Genomic DNA, 13,413 nt, shown 5'->3' on the forward strand with positions numbered 1-13,413 from the left:
AGAGCTCCACACACACTGTGAGAACACAGCCGCTCCCTCCCACCCTGCCCTGTTACGCACCCGGGCGCATGTGTGGGAGCGATACAAAGCGAGTCTGTTATCAACGCCTAAAATAACATCAAGGAAAATGGGGGTCTGAGGTGAGGGTGCTGTATTGATCATAGTTTGCTCGCATCACGCTCACATTTCTCTGAACAGCCCGTGCCTTTTTTTGCAGTTGAGCGCTGTGCTCGTTCTTTTGTCGCAACTTCTTCTGTCTTCTGGGGAAAACAAAATGCTGAACAAAACTGATTCAGTTCCCCTGCCTTCCACATAATTGTTGGCACACACGCACTGTGGTTCCTCTGGGTTCTTATCCATAGGAGACACTATTTTGCACTCAGAGCCCTTTTCTATAATATATACCAGATCTGACTTAGCTGCATGTACTACAAATGTGGAGATCTGCCTTTTATTGGTGAAGGCTGTGTGTGTGGCACTGGGAGACTGTCGCAGTTTTGGTCTGGTCAGACTGGAAAGACTTTTTCCCCTCTGCTCTCTGTGCCGCTTGGTTTCTGGGAAGCAGGGGTGTTCTAACTTGCATTGCTTTGCATGTTGACTCATGCTGTGTCTATGGGAACGCTATGCTTGCTGTGAATCGAACAGCTGTGCCTTACAGTATCATTGCATACCCTTTTTTTTTTTTTTTTTTTTTTCCTGTTTCCTCTCTTTCAGTGTATTATTCCTACTGTTAAGGGTAACGCTAGGACAAAGCAGCTTCGTAGGATGTGATGTCATTACCCGCATCGAGAAAGTTGCGGGTTAGTAGCGCGATAATAAAAATCTCCAAAGGGCATGAACAGCCCATACTTATCAAACAGGAAAGTGAGGAAGTAATCTACTGTCAGGAAATCACCCTGCGCCAGCTTGCATTGAGTAATTGTGTTCCAAAGAGATTGTACATAAAGTACTATATCCCTTTATAAAGGCAAAACAAAGGCACTAAAGTCATTTTCTATTTCAGCTTCTTCATTGATTGTTTAAATTAAAAAAACACGTTGCTATTGTCCCAGTACTCTTTATATTTATTGTCATCATTTTTTCTGTATAATTTTATTGAATGAGTGAGGTGAACAGTGCTTGGGTACATAATTTGAACTCATTCAGTTTCTTGTCTGCATGCAGAATTGAAATCTAAACATTTTTCTTTTTTTCTTTTTGTTGTTTTTGTTTTGTTTTTTACATTCAGATCAATTTTCTGCAGTAGATTAAAGGAAATGCAATGATTGAGTTTGATGCTGCGAAAACACTTCCGGTTCTCAGCTGGATGCAGTTCTTCTGCACTTCTTATCACTCTGAATGTTTACAGTAATTAATAGACGTGGTTGTTACACATAATCCAGAGAAATATAACTATGAATTAATCCAAAGTGTTTTTCAAATGATCTACTTTGACAACTTGATTGTCATTTTTCCTTTGGCTGAAAGAACTCCATTCTTGATATTTGGAGTTACTTAGACCAGGTACTATCATCTCAAAACATATCCCGGACATTAAATGTCTTGAACCACTTGGTGGTCTGTTTGTATCCTCTCTAGTAATAAGATGGCTGGATGCTAGCAGCAAGTGTTGTTCTGTATTCTTAGATGGCAAAAGTCCTGAATGTTTGCTCAGGATACAATCTCAAAGGGTCCCATACAAGCCTTGAAACCATTTTGCCGGTTCCCATAGTAACAGTGGCAAGTTAAAGGGAGGAGAGCCAGCCTCCCCTACTAAAGGGCAGTTTAGAGCCTCAGCTCCAGCACGGCGCCCAGTCAAACTGCAGAACGTCTCACAATTAGCTGGAGTTGACTTTCAGACATTAGTGCGGTTAGGTGCTGCAGAGAGGACTGCAGCAGCGTGTACGAACAGGAAGAGAGCTGTCCCGCCCGTGTGTCTCACGCAGGTGCAACATGGATATGTTACAATGGGATCATGCCCTGTGCGCTTTGCTGATGTAGTGAAATGCTAGCCTATTCCTGTCTTAATGTGCTCTTGTCAGCATAATCTCTCGCACCACCACGGCACAGCATCAGGCTTCACGGATAAGCGTAACAGAAATCTTTCTGTATAGACGACATCTCTGTGAATCTAAATCCGCTGGCGGTACTACTTTGCATCGGCTATAATGTCGTGAACAAACTTAGAGGTGAACTTGAGGATGAGCATGGCAATTTCCCTACTAATTCTCTGAAGTGCTCTGTGCGGCCTTGACATTGGCTGTGCATAATGACCCAGTGGTTGAGGGTAAAGAAGTAGGCTGATGATTCATTAACTTCAAAGAGCATCTTTGTGCCTCCCCACAGTTTCAGACAAGCGCGGCTGAGACATGGCAGGTGAGAGAGCCCACTGCTGGCGGCTGTTCAAGGCTGCAGCATCGGACCTCAGTAGTGGTAGCTGCAGTACATTTGTTCAACAGCTCACAGGCAGTTTCTGGACCAGTGCTAAACACGAAATAATTATTTCTTTTCCTTGTTAAAGGGCACTTTTTAATAGTCTTTGGATTTAGAGGCACTCAGGAGACTTCTGTGTTTCTAGATTCATTAACTCAGCCATCATAGCTGGCCTTTTTCAGCCTTCAGTAAACCATATCAGAGCAATGACAAATGTGACGCTAACCTGTCAAGCTCTTCATAGCACCATTGTACATACTTTCTTCACTATCAAGACCCTAGATCTGTCCAAATGCACTACTACTAGCTACAGTATGCATGGATTTGGCGGCAGTGTGTTTTTGTTTTCATTTCGAAGTAGATTTTTAGATTGACACACAAACTTAAACCTGCCGGGGAGACAACCCCGCCTCCAGTGTCGCGGCGATAAAATGTCCGTGACATCTTGTTTGTATCACAGAAAAGCTATTTTCCCATACTGGAAAACAACACTGATGGAGCACTTAAGGAAGGCGCATTTTAATCAAGCTCCTCAGTTTTCATGGATAGATTTGTAGGAGCCGCGTAACTGTCGCCACGGCAGATAGCGGGGCAGCAGAGCACCTCGATTCAATTAGTTTGGGGATAGCGTTTGCTGTGGAGATGGCATCGACTACGGTAAGCCACATGAGCTAAGACGGCTTTCTCCAAGGACATGTGTTCTGCAGATATGGTGTCGCTTGTCAGAATCTAATGAACCACTCTCCTGTCTTAATCAATCCTCGCTCTCAGAAAAACAGGTGATAAAGGAAGTCTGAGGGAAAAGGAACAGCGGGAGGAGATGGGAGGGAGAGGGTCTGTAACAGGAGAGATGAGGGCAGAGGTGCCGTAATGCTGTACAGGTTGTTTAAGCCCCTTTGAGGCAAAATTGGGATTTGTGATATTTGGCCATATAAATAAAATTTGACTTGACTTGACTTCATGTAATGGGCCATTTCTTAGCAAACACCTCTCTCATTCAGATTCAGTTCAGAATTCTCCTGAGGGAAAGTTGACAAGTCCTCAGATCAGATTAATCAGCAAATTACTAATGGGCATCAGAGGCCATGTTAAAAAATGGAGACGATTAAACATCCTAACAATGAAAGTTGTTTTTGATGATTGATTCTTCGCAGCTTTTAACTATTTAATAGGAATGCCAGTCAAACAGCGACTCCTGTGAAATATTTCAGCCGAGAAAACCACAGGAAGAGGGCTGAATAATGTGGTTAAACACAAAGATCCTCTCCAACTTGAGAGGGCAAAATCAGTCTTTCATTAAGATAATCAGCTTTTCCAACATCACACTCTGTTTTTGTGCTCGAAAACAAATCGATGCTGCCATCTTAAATTTCTTCCCAGCGCATAATAAGACATGATGAATGGCCGTTTTGTCAGGATGGCCTTACAATTATGTCATTATCACCCCTGAGAAAGGAGATGTGTGGTTTTATTCTTGACTCCTCACAGCCATGTGACGTGGGAAAATTTCCTTCAGTGAAGCAGCACATTCACTGCAGAATGACTTTGTTTACCCACGTGGATAATCTTTTAAACTTGATTAGATATTTTTTAACCTTGGCTCTCCCCTCACAACAGCGCTAATCTTTGTGAGATGAGGGCCAGACTGAGTCAAAGACGGTGCAAAATTCGTGCCACATTACCACGATCAGCTGCTAGGGATGATGGCATGTGAACCTGTCCGCTTACGGCCGAGCAGCACTAACTTTCTTCCTTCTTTGTCGGAGCTGTGGCACCGAGCCTCTTCGGAGAGCAGAGGTGCAGTCAGCCTTACCACAGGGCTTTACCACATGGGTTAAACTGGATGGATTGAGTGCGTTCTCTTCAATTTAGCAAGAAAGCATGAGGATGGATCCGTCTGTAAGCACAGGCAACCGATGCCGACATCTGTTCACGCTCACCTGAACAGGCAATAGCTCGCTCCTGTGTGAGAAAATGAAGTTGAGAGAGAAGAGGTGAGGCAAAAAAAAAAAAAAAAATCTTAACCACATGGTGAAAATGAGATGAATAAAACATGGACAGTCATGGAAATATAAATAAATAAAGGTATCCATGTGACTGATGGAGATGCTTCAGTGGGTTTGATTTTTGGAATTTAGTTGAGGGGGTAAAGTGGATTCGAGAAATGGGCTGTGTACATGACTTTATGTAACACCCACGTGTCAGCAACCATTTACTGCTTCTCATCTTCTCTCTCCTCCAAATCCTAAGGTACAATGATATGCAAAGACCGTGAGCCACAGTGGTAGTGGGAAGGGCTGACATTCTTGAAAATGTACCTGCATAGACTTTTTCACTGTTTATTTACCGATCTCATTTTAATTTGATTGGCTCCACATAACCAATACACGCAAATGAGGCCATCGTCGAGAACATTAGCTATGTCTATATAACGATTCCAAATGTTTGCCACTAGGTTGGCAGGCAAGCAGCAGCGGGTTGTTGGCAGAGGCAGAGGGAGCTGTCTCAGCACAAATTTAAATGGCTGTACAGGGGATGTTGCTCTGAGCTGACAGTAGATGTTATAATTGTCATAAAATGTATTACACCTAGACCTGGATGAGGAACACACATTATACTATTGTCAGATTATAGTATCAAATTTACGTAGCTACAATTAGTAGGCTTTTATCCTTTATTAGAAAGGTATCGGCCTCATTAGTCTACATTTAACAAGATATTGTTCCAAAAACCATTCTCTGGTTCCCTCTCTTTTACAAAGACATTAACGGCTCCGAATAAGGATGGTTGAAAGATCCAATGAAATCGACACGCCTCCCTTCTTGGAAAATACTTTAAAAAATTCAAGTCGTGCCTTTAAGCCTGTAACTTACAGCCCAGTGGTTTACACTGATTGATTCCCCACTGTTGTCGTTTCAACAAGAAATACTTCACATTAAGGATGTTATGATACCATTTCACAGGACCTTAAGGGATACTTTGTGACAAGAGGCTAATGGTGGTTCTCATGGCAACTTCGCCTATTGTCCGCACGGGCTGCCAAACTCGAAAACAATCCACAGCTGTTTGTGGTGGCTTTCACAAGAATTTAAAAGGCTTCCGGTTCCTCCTCGCGGATCTCCAGAAACACCAGCAAACCATAAATCCCTCTAGGTGTTGATGGCGTGGTTCATTTTTATCGACTAAGAAAGGGGGCATGTTACTCTACCTATTACAGCAGGGTCTGTCGCTTTTCTGAACGTGCTAGCGCCTGATCGCTTCACATAATAAAATGTGCGTGACTGCGGTGAGAACATCTTGAATACAACAAGTATCGAAAAAAAGGTACATTACTGACATATAACAGCGGAGCCTGCGCTACGCAGCCATTTGTCTCTTTCTTTTCTATGACACAGACAAGAGACATTATGATGTCAGCTTTGCAAAGGCTCCCCCAGCAATGTGAAATTTGTTTGTCTTCGCCTGTCATGGTGGAGTCTGTCTCAATCTGTGCGCTATAGCACACTGCACTGTCGCCTTCTCACATCGCCCTCTGCATTATTCATAGATCCAAAGGCCACACGTGTATATCTTGTATACCATTACATCCTCACTTCAAGTAGACACATGCTGTCAGGCAGGTTGAGGAGCATATTCAGAGTCTTTGTCTCTCGCTCCCCCTGCTCATCACCCTTCAACATCCCGATCAGGCGTCTACAAACCTAGAAAGATTTGGGTCTGCAGGCTGATAGAGCGTCTTTCTAGCCCCCACGTCCTCACTACAGGAGGGGCTGCTCGCTGCGCAGATCCCTGCCAAGATCACAACTCATTATCCAAATGAGACATTAGCATGAGCTGCTTCCTCGCTCACACACCATAGGCCGCCCCATAACGCCTCTGCTGTGTTGTTCTGTGCCAGGGAAAGCACTGAGGGGGAAGACATCGTGGCTGCAGCTCGTTTTTTTTATGTGGAGAAAAGAGAGAGCCCGGCTAGAGGAGTGAAATGGAAATGTCACCAGGGGAGAGCATGTGAGAGCAGAGCAGCTGAGATCGTAGTGATTTATCTTAACATTCGTTTCTGCATGGCCTGCTGTTTCTACTCTCCAGAGGATATGCAGAGGAGAGGGATGTGGCAGACAGATGGAGCAGGGGGGTTTGGCTGAGCCTCTTCGGCCCAGGTCTGCTCCTCTGTCCACCCGTGTGGTGTTGGATCTGTCACGCCTCCCTGGGAGCCTGATGAAGTAGGTCAGATGCTGTCCCAGGGTCTGACCACTGGCTCCAGAGCTGCTGCCGCTGCGGCTGCTGCTGCTGCTGATGATGATGATGATGCTGTGTGGTGATTCACTCACACACACACACACACACACACACACACAGCTCCAAAATAAAGACAAGGAGACAGAAAACAAGATGGAAAAAAACAACAGAGGAGGAGCTGAGAGTAGAACGGTGTGTGAAACAAGCAGTGGCCCGACCTCTCCTGGCTTTACACATTCTAACATGCAGCTTTGTTTGCTGCACGTTTGCTGACCCAATGACTCGCCCTCACAGCACCTCCTCTTAGCATAATAGCCACATGCAGGCTAGCAGGTAATGTAGAGGTGCATTGACAACTGTGCCTTGTGAGCCAACACGATTTGCGAAAGAGCCTTGGTGTTTAGATGCCGGTGTAAATATTCATTGCTCATTAAAGGTGCATTAGACAAAATTATTACAACCCCTCGTAGCACAAAATGATCATATTATATTTGTAAGGGCGCAAAATGCGCTTTCTTAAATCTTGTGGAAGAGAAATATTTTTTTCTAGTACTTTCCACTACAATACTGATGTGAGATCGCTGCTTTGATTTGCCTTCTTAGTCATGCCTACTGTTGGTGTGACTTTATAGTTTTCAACCGCCATAACTGTGTAATCCACAGACTTTCAAGGTACACTCTGTCACCAGTAGAGGGCAAAAGAAGAAGAAATTAAAAAAAGTCCAAGATGACGTGCTGCTTCTGCTGTACGCACATTAAAACCAAAAGCAGTCTCTGGTTTCTCCTACAGGACCATTCTGCAGGTCGCTGCATCTTCACAACATGCCACAGATGTCGTCACCTGTGTTTTGATGCCAGTATTTTACAGTGTTATCTCCTCCAGCACATCCAGTGCCTGTTACCCGTTGGCCTCCTTGCAGGGAACTGAATTTGAATTTCTACTCTGAAGGTTTTTAATGGCAGGAGTGGCATTTACCTGCATATGAGGTAAAGTCATGCCTCTGTGAAATAATCAGTGGTAGCAAAAAACATGTTGACAAACAGAAAAGAATTGGTAGATATTGGAAAGCAGTGTATGATGGGGCGAAAAAGAGCTTTGCCTCGGTGTCGACTCCCCAGGCAGCGTGTTCAGTTCCTGTCAGTGATGAGTTTTTATTCGTTGTGGCAGCATTACATTTCCATGACTTCACAACCACTGGCTAGTTCAGACAGGGGAGTAATGAGGATTCTTGGAATCACTGAATTAATGCATCTCCCGCGATTGTCCCCATCCTCACTCACTCATTATGCCATTCTTTATTTGCTCCTGTCACTCCCCAACCTCTCAAAGGCCCTTGTTCCGTCTTCCTTTTTGCCCCCTTCCCGCTCCCCAACTTGTTCGAGTAGCCCTCGATTTTCTCTTCATCTTCTGTTGTCTGTTGCTTGTTCCTCATTTAGTCATATTAAAACACCACACCCCGTACCACTCTTTGAAATCCTCTCTCGTTTTCCTAGCGTCTGTCATAACACCTTGTCCAAGGGATTGCGCTAAGACTCAGGAATGAGACTTCTTTTTTTTTTTTTTCATGTGCAGACATGACTGGAGCACACCCAGAAACCGTACCTGCAGGACAGAGTTGTGAAACAGTTTCTCTTACTTTGAAGCCCCTTCTGCTTCTGACACGCCTCTCCCTCAATATCTTTGAACATTTGTTGCTGCCGGTCGTTTTATACTGTAGCTTACAGTGAAATACAAAACATTGTGTGTTGTTTTCTTCAGCCACAAATCTAGCACATACGTGATGTGTCATTTCCACAGCAAGATTTCCGGTTGTTGTTGTTTTTTTGAGTGCGCAACATTTGTCTCTCCTAAAGACTCACTTGTGTTTTACACAAATGACTCAGAGGGAGAGGACTTATCAAGTTGTGAAGGAAACAGATTTTGTCACTAAAATGTTGGGAGGTAGTAAATCATCCACTCAATCAAGTTCTATGTGAAGGTTCAGAATGGTATGATTAATGCAATACAAGCGGCATGTTTGCGGCGTTTGAATAGCTGCAGTATTTCATGTTATTCATTACCTGCATAAATCTATCATGCCTCTGGATTGAATTATAGCCTTTCATAGCACATCTTGGCACCCATTAATCTCAATAGTACATTTTAGTCATTGCAACTCAAGGTTACCCCACTATCTGCATATTTTTAGAGTGGTGTTAATAGACACCGCCTTTTGTTGCCTGGAACGGTATCGGGGCTGTTGTTGTGCTGCTTTGAGGTCTTTTTTATCTATCTCTTGGCAGGTGTTGCCGGCAGCGATGGCGTTCTGGTGGAACGCCTCCTCCCTCCTCCGTGCTGTCAAACACCCCTACGTACCCCAACCATTTTAAACGTGTTTTATTATTAGTATTTCTTTAATGTGATTAGTTCGTACCATAGCCACTCTGATTTAACATACTCATATTCACAGAGTACATGTGCTTGACAAAGCCACCATGCTGGAGAAACTGACAGATATTCTTTTTTTTTTTTGCCATCGTGGTATCTTCATGTATGCACAAGGCCAGTGTGCTGAAGTGGAGGGGGTGTTGTGATGTGACCTCACGGTGGGATAAGTGCACTGCAGACGTGTGCTGGATAACACGGTGAGAACAGGCAGGCCTCTTTGCCAACATGCCTCTCTGGTTTTTGAATAAAACCAGTGTGTTCCTCCACTTCACAGAGGTGATCCCATGCGCTTTTTCGTGGTGTCTCTGAGCTTCTTTCTCTGCCTTTAATGTACCCTCATTACACAGGTTGAGCCATCTGAATACTGCAACACTCCTCCCTTCCATCCCTCCTCTAGTAAAACGTCTTAATAATCCTGTAAAAAAAAAAAAACGGTACGGTAACTTCCGTGGCTTCCTTGGAGGTGAGGGGGCGGAAAAAAGCCAGAAAAATACCTGAATGTTTACAACTGCTTTCATGTCTGTAGTTTTTAATGAACTGTAACATATTTTTAAATCATTAGTGTTGACATTCCCATTCTTCAAATACGGGTGTCAAAAGGTGGTGTCACTCGATCCTTTATAGAAATGGAGGTGATGGAGGGCGCTTTTGAAGGCTCGCTGCCTCATCTTTTATTGCTACTACTTGGTAGTTTTAATGGTCTTGCCTTGTGTTTTTCACCTCCCTAAGTGGTAAATATCAATCTTTGCAATCTTAGAAATGCAAGGTGGAAAAACTACCTAATTAAGATTGAATTAGGAGACTGAGGGGAGCAGAGACCGACGCTCACAGGGTAGAGGAGAGGATTACAGGAGAATGTTTTCCCTTTTCTCTCTACTCCTTCAATCCCCTGGATTTTCACCCCTCTTTGGACTTGGTAGGAAGATGTGTTCTCGAGCAGGAGTGACCTGGCTCTGCTCTCTCATTCATGTGTGTAATGAAGGCCTGTGTCTGAATAATCCCATTAGGTGGTCAGATTAAAACCTGAGCTGATATTTGAGACTGTGCCCGGCACTGCTTTAGAAATTGGAGAGCTTTGCTGTCGGCCCTACGAGAAAGGGTGCAGAGGAAGAGCAGCTTAGGAGAGTGCCTGTGTTTGGGAGGTCTGTCCTTTGGACTGATTGAGTGCCATTGTAATTAAAGCAGAGTGTAAGGCTTCAATAGTATCTTTACTTTACCCAGTACCATCCTTTTCTGCCGGAGCGATGCCCAGAGATTTATCATTTCCACTAGGAAAGCAGTTCAAATCAGGCGTAATTGTCTTGATTCAACAATTAGGGCAATAATTTGAAAACGGTCTTATGCTTACGTGGGAAATTTGTCTTTTTTGTGGGGAGAGGTTGCAGGTTGCAAATTTGCAGGTGTTTTTGGAGCGACCTTCTGATTTGGCTCTATTAGACTTACTACAAGGCAACACGGGGAATTTATTATCTCAGTGAACTTCAGGGATCGCTTAACATAAACCTTCATTTTGGCTCAATTATGACCACTTACTTTGTAAATGAACTTCCAGTTTCAGAAAGACAATTTCCCTATCAAAAAATAATTGGTATATTAAATATAATAGTTTCCTGTTTAGAGCAGTACTGATGCACGACCATGTTATGCGCCAGTTGTTGCCTTTACTTTGTAACCATCCTCAATGGTGGCACATCTCAACAGATAATTTGTACATATACAGTATAAACCCCATCGTGAGAATGTGTTACCATTAAGGTGTGACATGATGGAGTATGTTTGATGTACATTTAACGGAAATGTACATCAAAACAGAACATCATACGTATATGTTATAGTAAAAATGAAAATTAACTGAGCATTCCAGTGGTGCCTGTCAGGCGGTTATCGTATCCAGATATTTTCCGCAGAAGTCCCCTGATGAACGGTGTTAAGATCTGTTCTTACAGGATTATGATGTGTCTTAATAGGATGGTAATAAATCAGTACAGCAGAAGACAGAAATAGTAGCAATGGCAGTAAATCTTTTCTGTTTCTCGTCCTGCTTGTCCTTCCTTGTTGCATTCTGTACAAAAGAGTATGTGCTTTTGCCCTGCGTGAAGAGCAAACTCCCTTCTTTCTTCCTCACGGTGTCGTTCTCACTTTTGTTCAGTCACCTTCTACAGCATTTGTTTAGTAGATGGTGTATCGAACTGTATTGCCCCCCCCCAATTTTTCTGTTGAGGATTCAGTTTGCTGTTGAAGTTAAATGTGCTTCTGCTCGGCAGGTTTAGACAAGAAATACCTTCGCACCTCGAGGCTTTGATCTCGTTTCAGATAAGTCTCTCCTGTCTCTGTGCTAGAAAGGGTTTCGCAAAAAAAAACTGTTTTTGATTTTAAGAGAAGATGTGTATGTAAGGGACGTGGTTTTCTCTGCTAGGTTTCACTGTAAGAGACGACTGTGCTTTAGTCATGAGCCTTGTTTATCTTCTCCTGAGTAGGTTTTGTGCTCCCTAAAATGGTGGAATGAATGTGATGGCTCAGTTTAGCTCCAGATATGGTGCGTCCATGGCAGTTGTGAATTTAAAACATGTCTTTTTTTGTATTTGAAAGGCAAAATCCCAGCCTTCAAACTGTGGCATCTTAGTTACTACTTGTCTCTAGCAAGCCATTAGTCACTGTCACTTTGTCCTAGATTAGAGCACATCTTTGTCTCATTTGATAATTTTATCTGTGTTTCTTTTTTTTTCCTGAAAAAATACACACTTTTCTCTCTGAAGCATATGCTTTTTTTTTCTTTTTTTTTTCCGCTGTCTGTTCTGCTGCCTGAGTAGAAGAGCTTCGTGTTTATCAGTTCTCTTGATGCAGCATCGCTGCGTATGCGCTTACCTGCTGATAATCATCTCTGGCAGTGCTCTCTAATTTCATTACCGCAACACTGATGATGATGATGTTTGTTACATGTCATGCTGTACTATTTGATGCTGGACTGTACTGCAGTATATCATTCAGTGCACTTACCGGGACGTGTCTGAAAACACACAGAGTCGAATGTATTAAGTGAAAGGCCACATGAATGAATTCTTCCACAGTTAGTTCATTGAAGTGTTTCATTTTCCTCTGCCTTCCAAAAAGAGAAGAAATGACGGTTAATGCATGCTGACAATGCTTCATTCACTTTACTCTCTTCAGTCTTTTTACTCTTTGATGGTGGTGAGTTGTGGACTGGCTGTCGATTTCATCCTTTCCGTGTCTGAAACTGCATGTGACTGTCGATGACTGAGCCTTGCCACACTGTTGGTAAGGGCTCCTCTGGGCTGGGGGGGGTTTTGTCGTGGGGCCGGGGGTCCTTCCTTTCCCCTTTGCTTTTCCGTCCTTGTCTCCCTTACTTCATCTTTCCTAAAAAAAAAAAAAAAAAAATCTGCACCTGCACAAATGCACCTCCTCCCACCAGAGCACTGACACACTCCCTTCCATCTGTCTTTTCCTACCCAGAATTCCCTAACAACCCGTCACCTGGGGGCCATGAGATCCCGCAGGAGCAGCACAATGCAGGTGCCGCCATCGGGGGCGCTGTGGGGGGAGTCGCCCTCTTGGGCGTGGCAGCCATACTGCTCTTCGTATTCCTGCGCCGCCGTCAGCGCACCTTCAAGGGAGACTACAGCACCAAGAAGCATGTGTTCGGAAACGGGTACAGCAAGGCCGGTGGCCTGCCCGCCCACCCCCCCATCCCCAAGAACCTGCAGTACCCGGACGACTCGGATGACGAGAAGAAACCCGCCCAGATCGGTGGCCCTGGAGGGTTTGAGGCGAGTGAGCGCGATTTTGACGCCGAGGCAGAGGACCTGAAGAGGCCCTATTTCACTGTGGACGAAGGAGAGAGCCGAGATTATGACGACCGGACTCTGGCTTTCCAGTATGACCCTGAACCTGAGATAGCCGATGATATGATCTCTCAAACCGACGGCTCCGTCATTTCTAAGAAAGAGTGGTATGTGTAGTGGCATGCAACAACCAAACCAAACAACCCTTTGTCCCCCACCCGCATTCCACCGCACCCTTCACCTCCATCACAACCCCACCCTCTCATTCGTCAAACTGCACCCTTCACAGTCCTGTTCCTGTTTTGGTCAATCTAGTACCCCCACCCTCCTGACTCCCCCCCCCCCCCCCCACATCAAACCCCATCCAACTAATCTCAATTAGAAAATCAAGCGTCTATTTAAAGTGCTAGCAACATTAACTTCTCAGCACAACAGCATTGGTATCAGTTCCATCAGGTGAATGGGCAAAGAATAAAAACTAAGGTATGTAAAAGAACTTGTTGTCACTGACGTATGAGGCCAGGGAGGTGATTGGTT

The 13,413-nt window shown here is 44.2% G+C and overlaps 1 protein-coding gene across 3 annotated transcripts in view; it reads left to right on the plus strand.

Annotated features, from left to right (window-relative positions):
* nectin1b (nectin cell adhesion molecule 1b) overlaps positions 1-13,413 on the plus strand; it is a 139,106-nt gene that overhangs the window by 58,134 nt on the left and 67,559 nt on the right. The window contains exon 6 of one of the 3 annotated variants that reach the window (XM_040130236.1): positions 12,548-13,178. The exons of the other annotated variants lie outside the window; for them this stretch is intronic. Coding sequence (XP_039986170.1) covers positions 12,548-13,053 — 506 coding nt within the window. The 3' untranslated portion in view covers positions 13,054-13,178. Of the gene's footprint in view, positions 1-12,547; positions 13,179-13,413 lie in introns of those variants that run through there. 3 annotated transcript variants of the gene reach the window in all.

The sequence above is a fragment of the Xiphias gladius genome, chromosome 7, assembly GCF_016859285.1.
Source record: "Xiphias gladius isolate SHS-SW01 ecotype Sanya breed wild chromosome 7, ASM1685928v1, whole genome shotgun sequence".
In the NCBI taxonomy this organism is placed as follows: Eukaryota; Metazoa; Chordata; class Actinopteri; order Istiophoriformes; family Xiphiidae; genus Xiphias; species Xiphias gladius.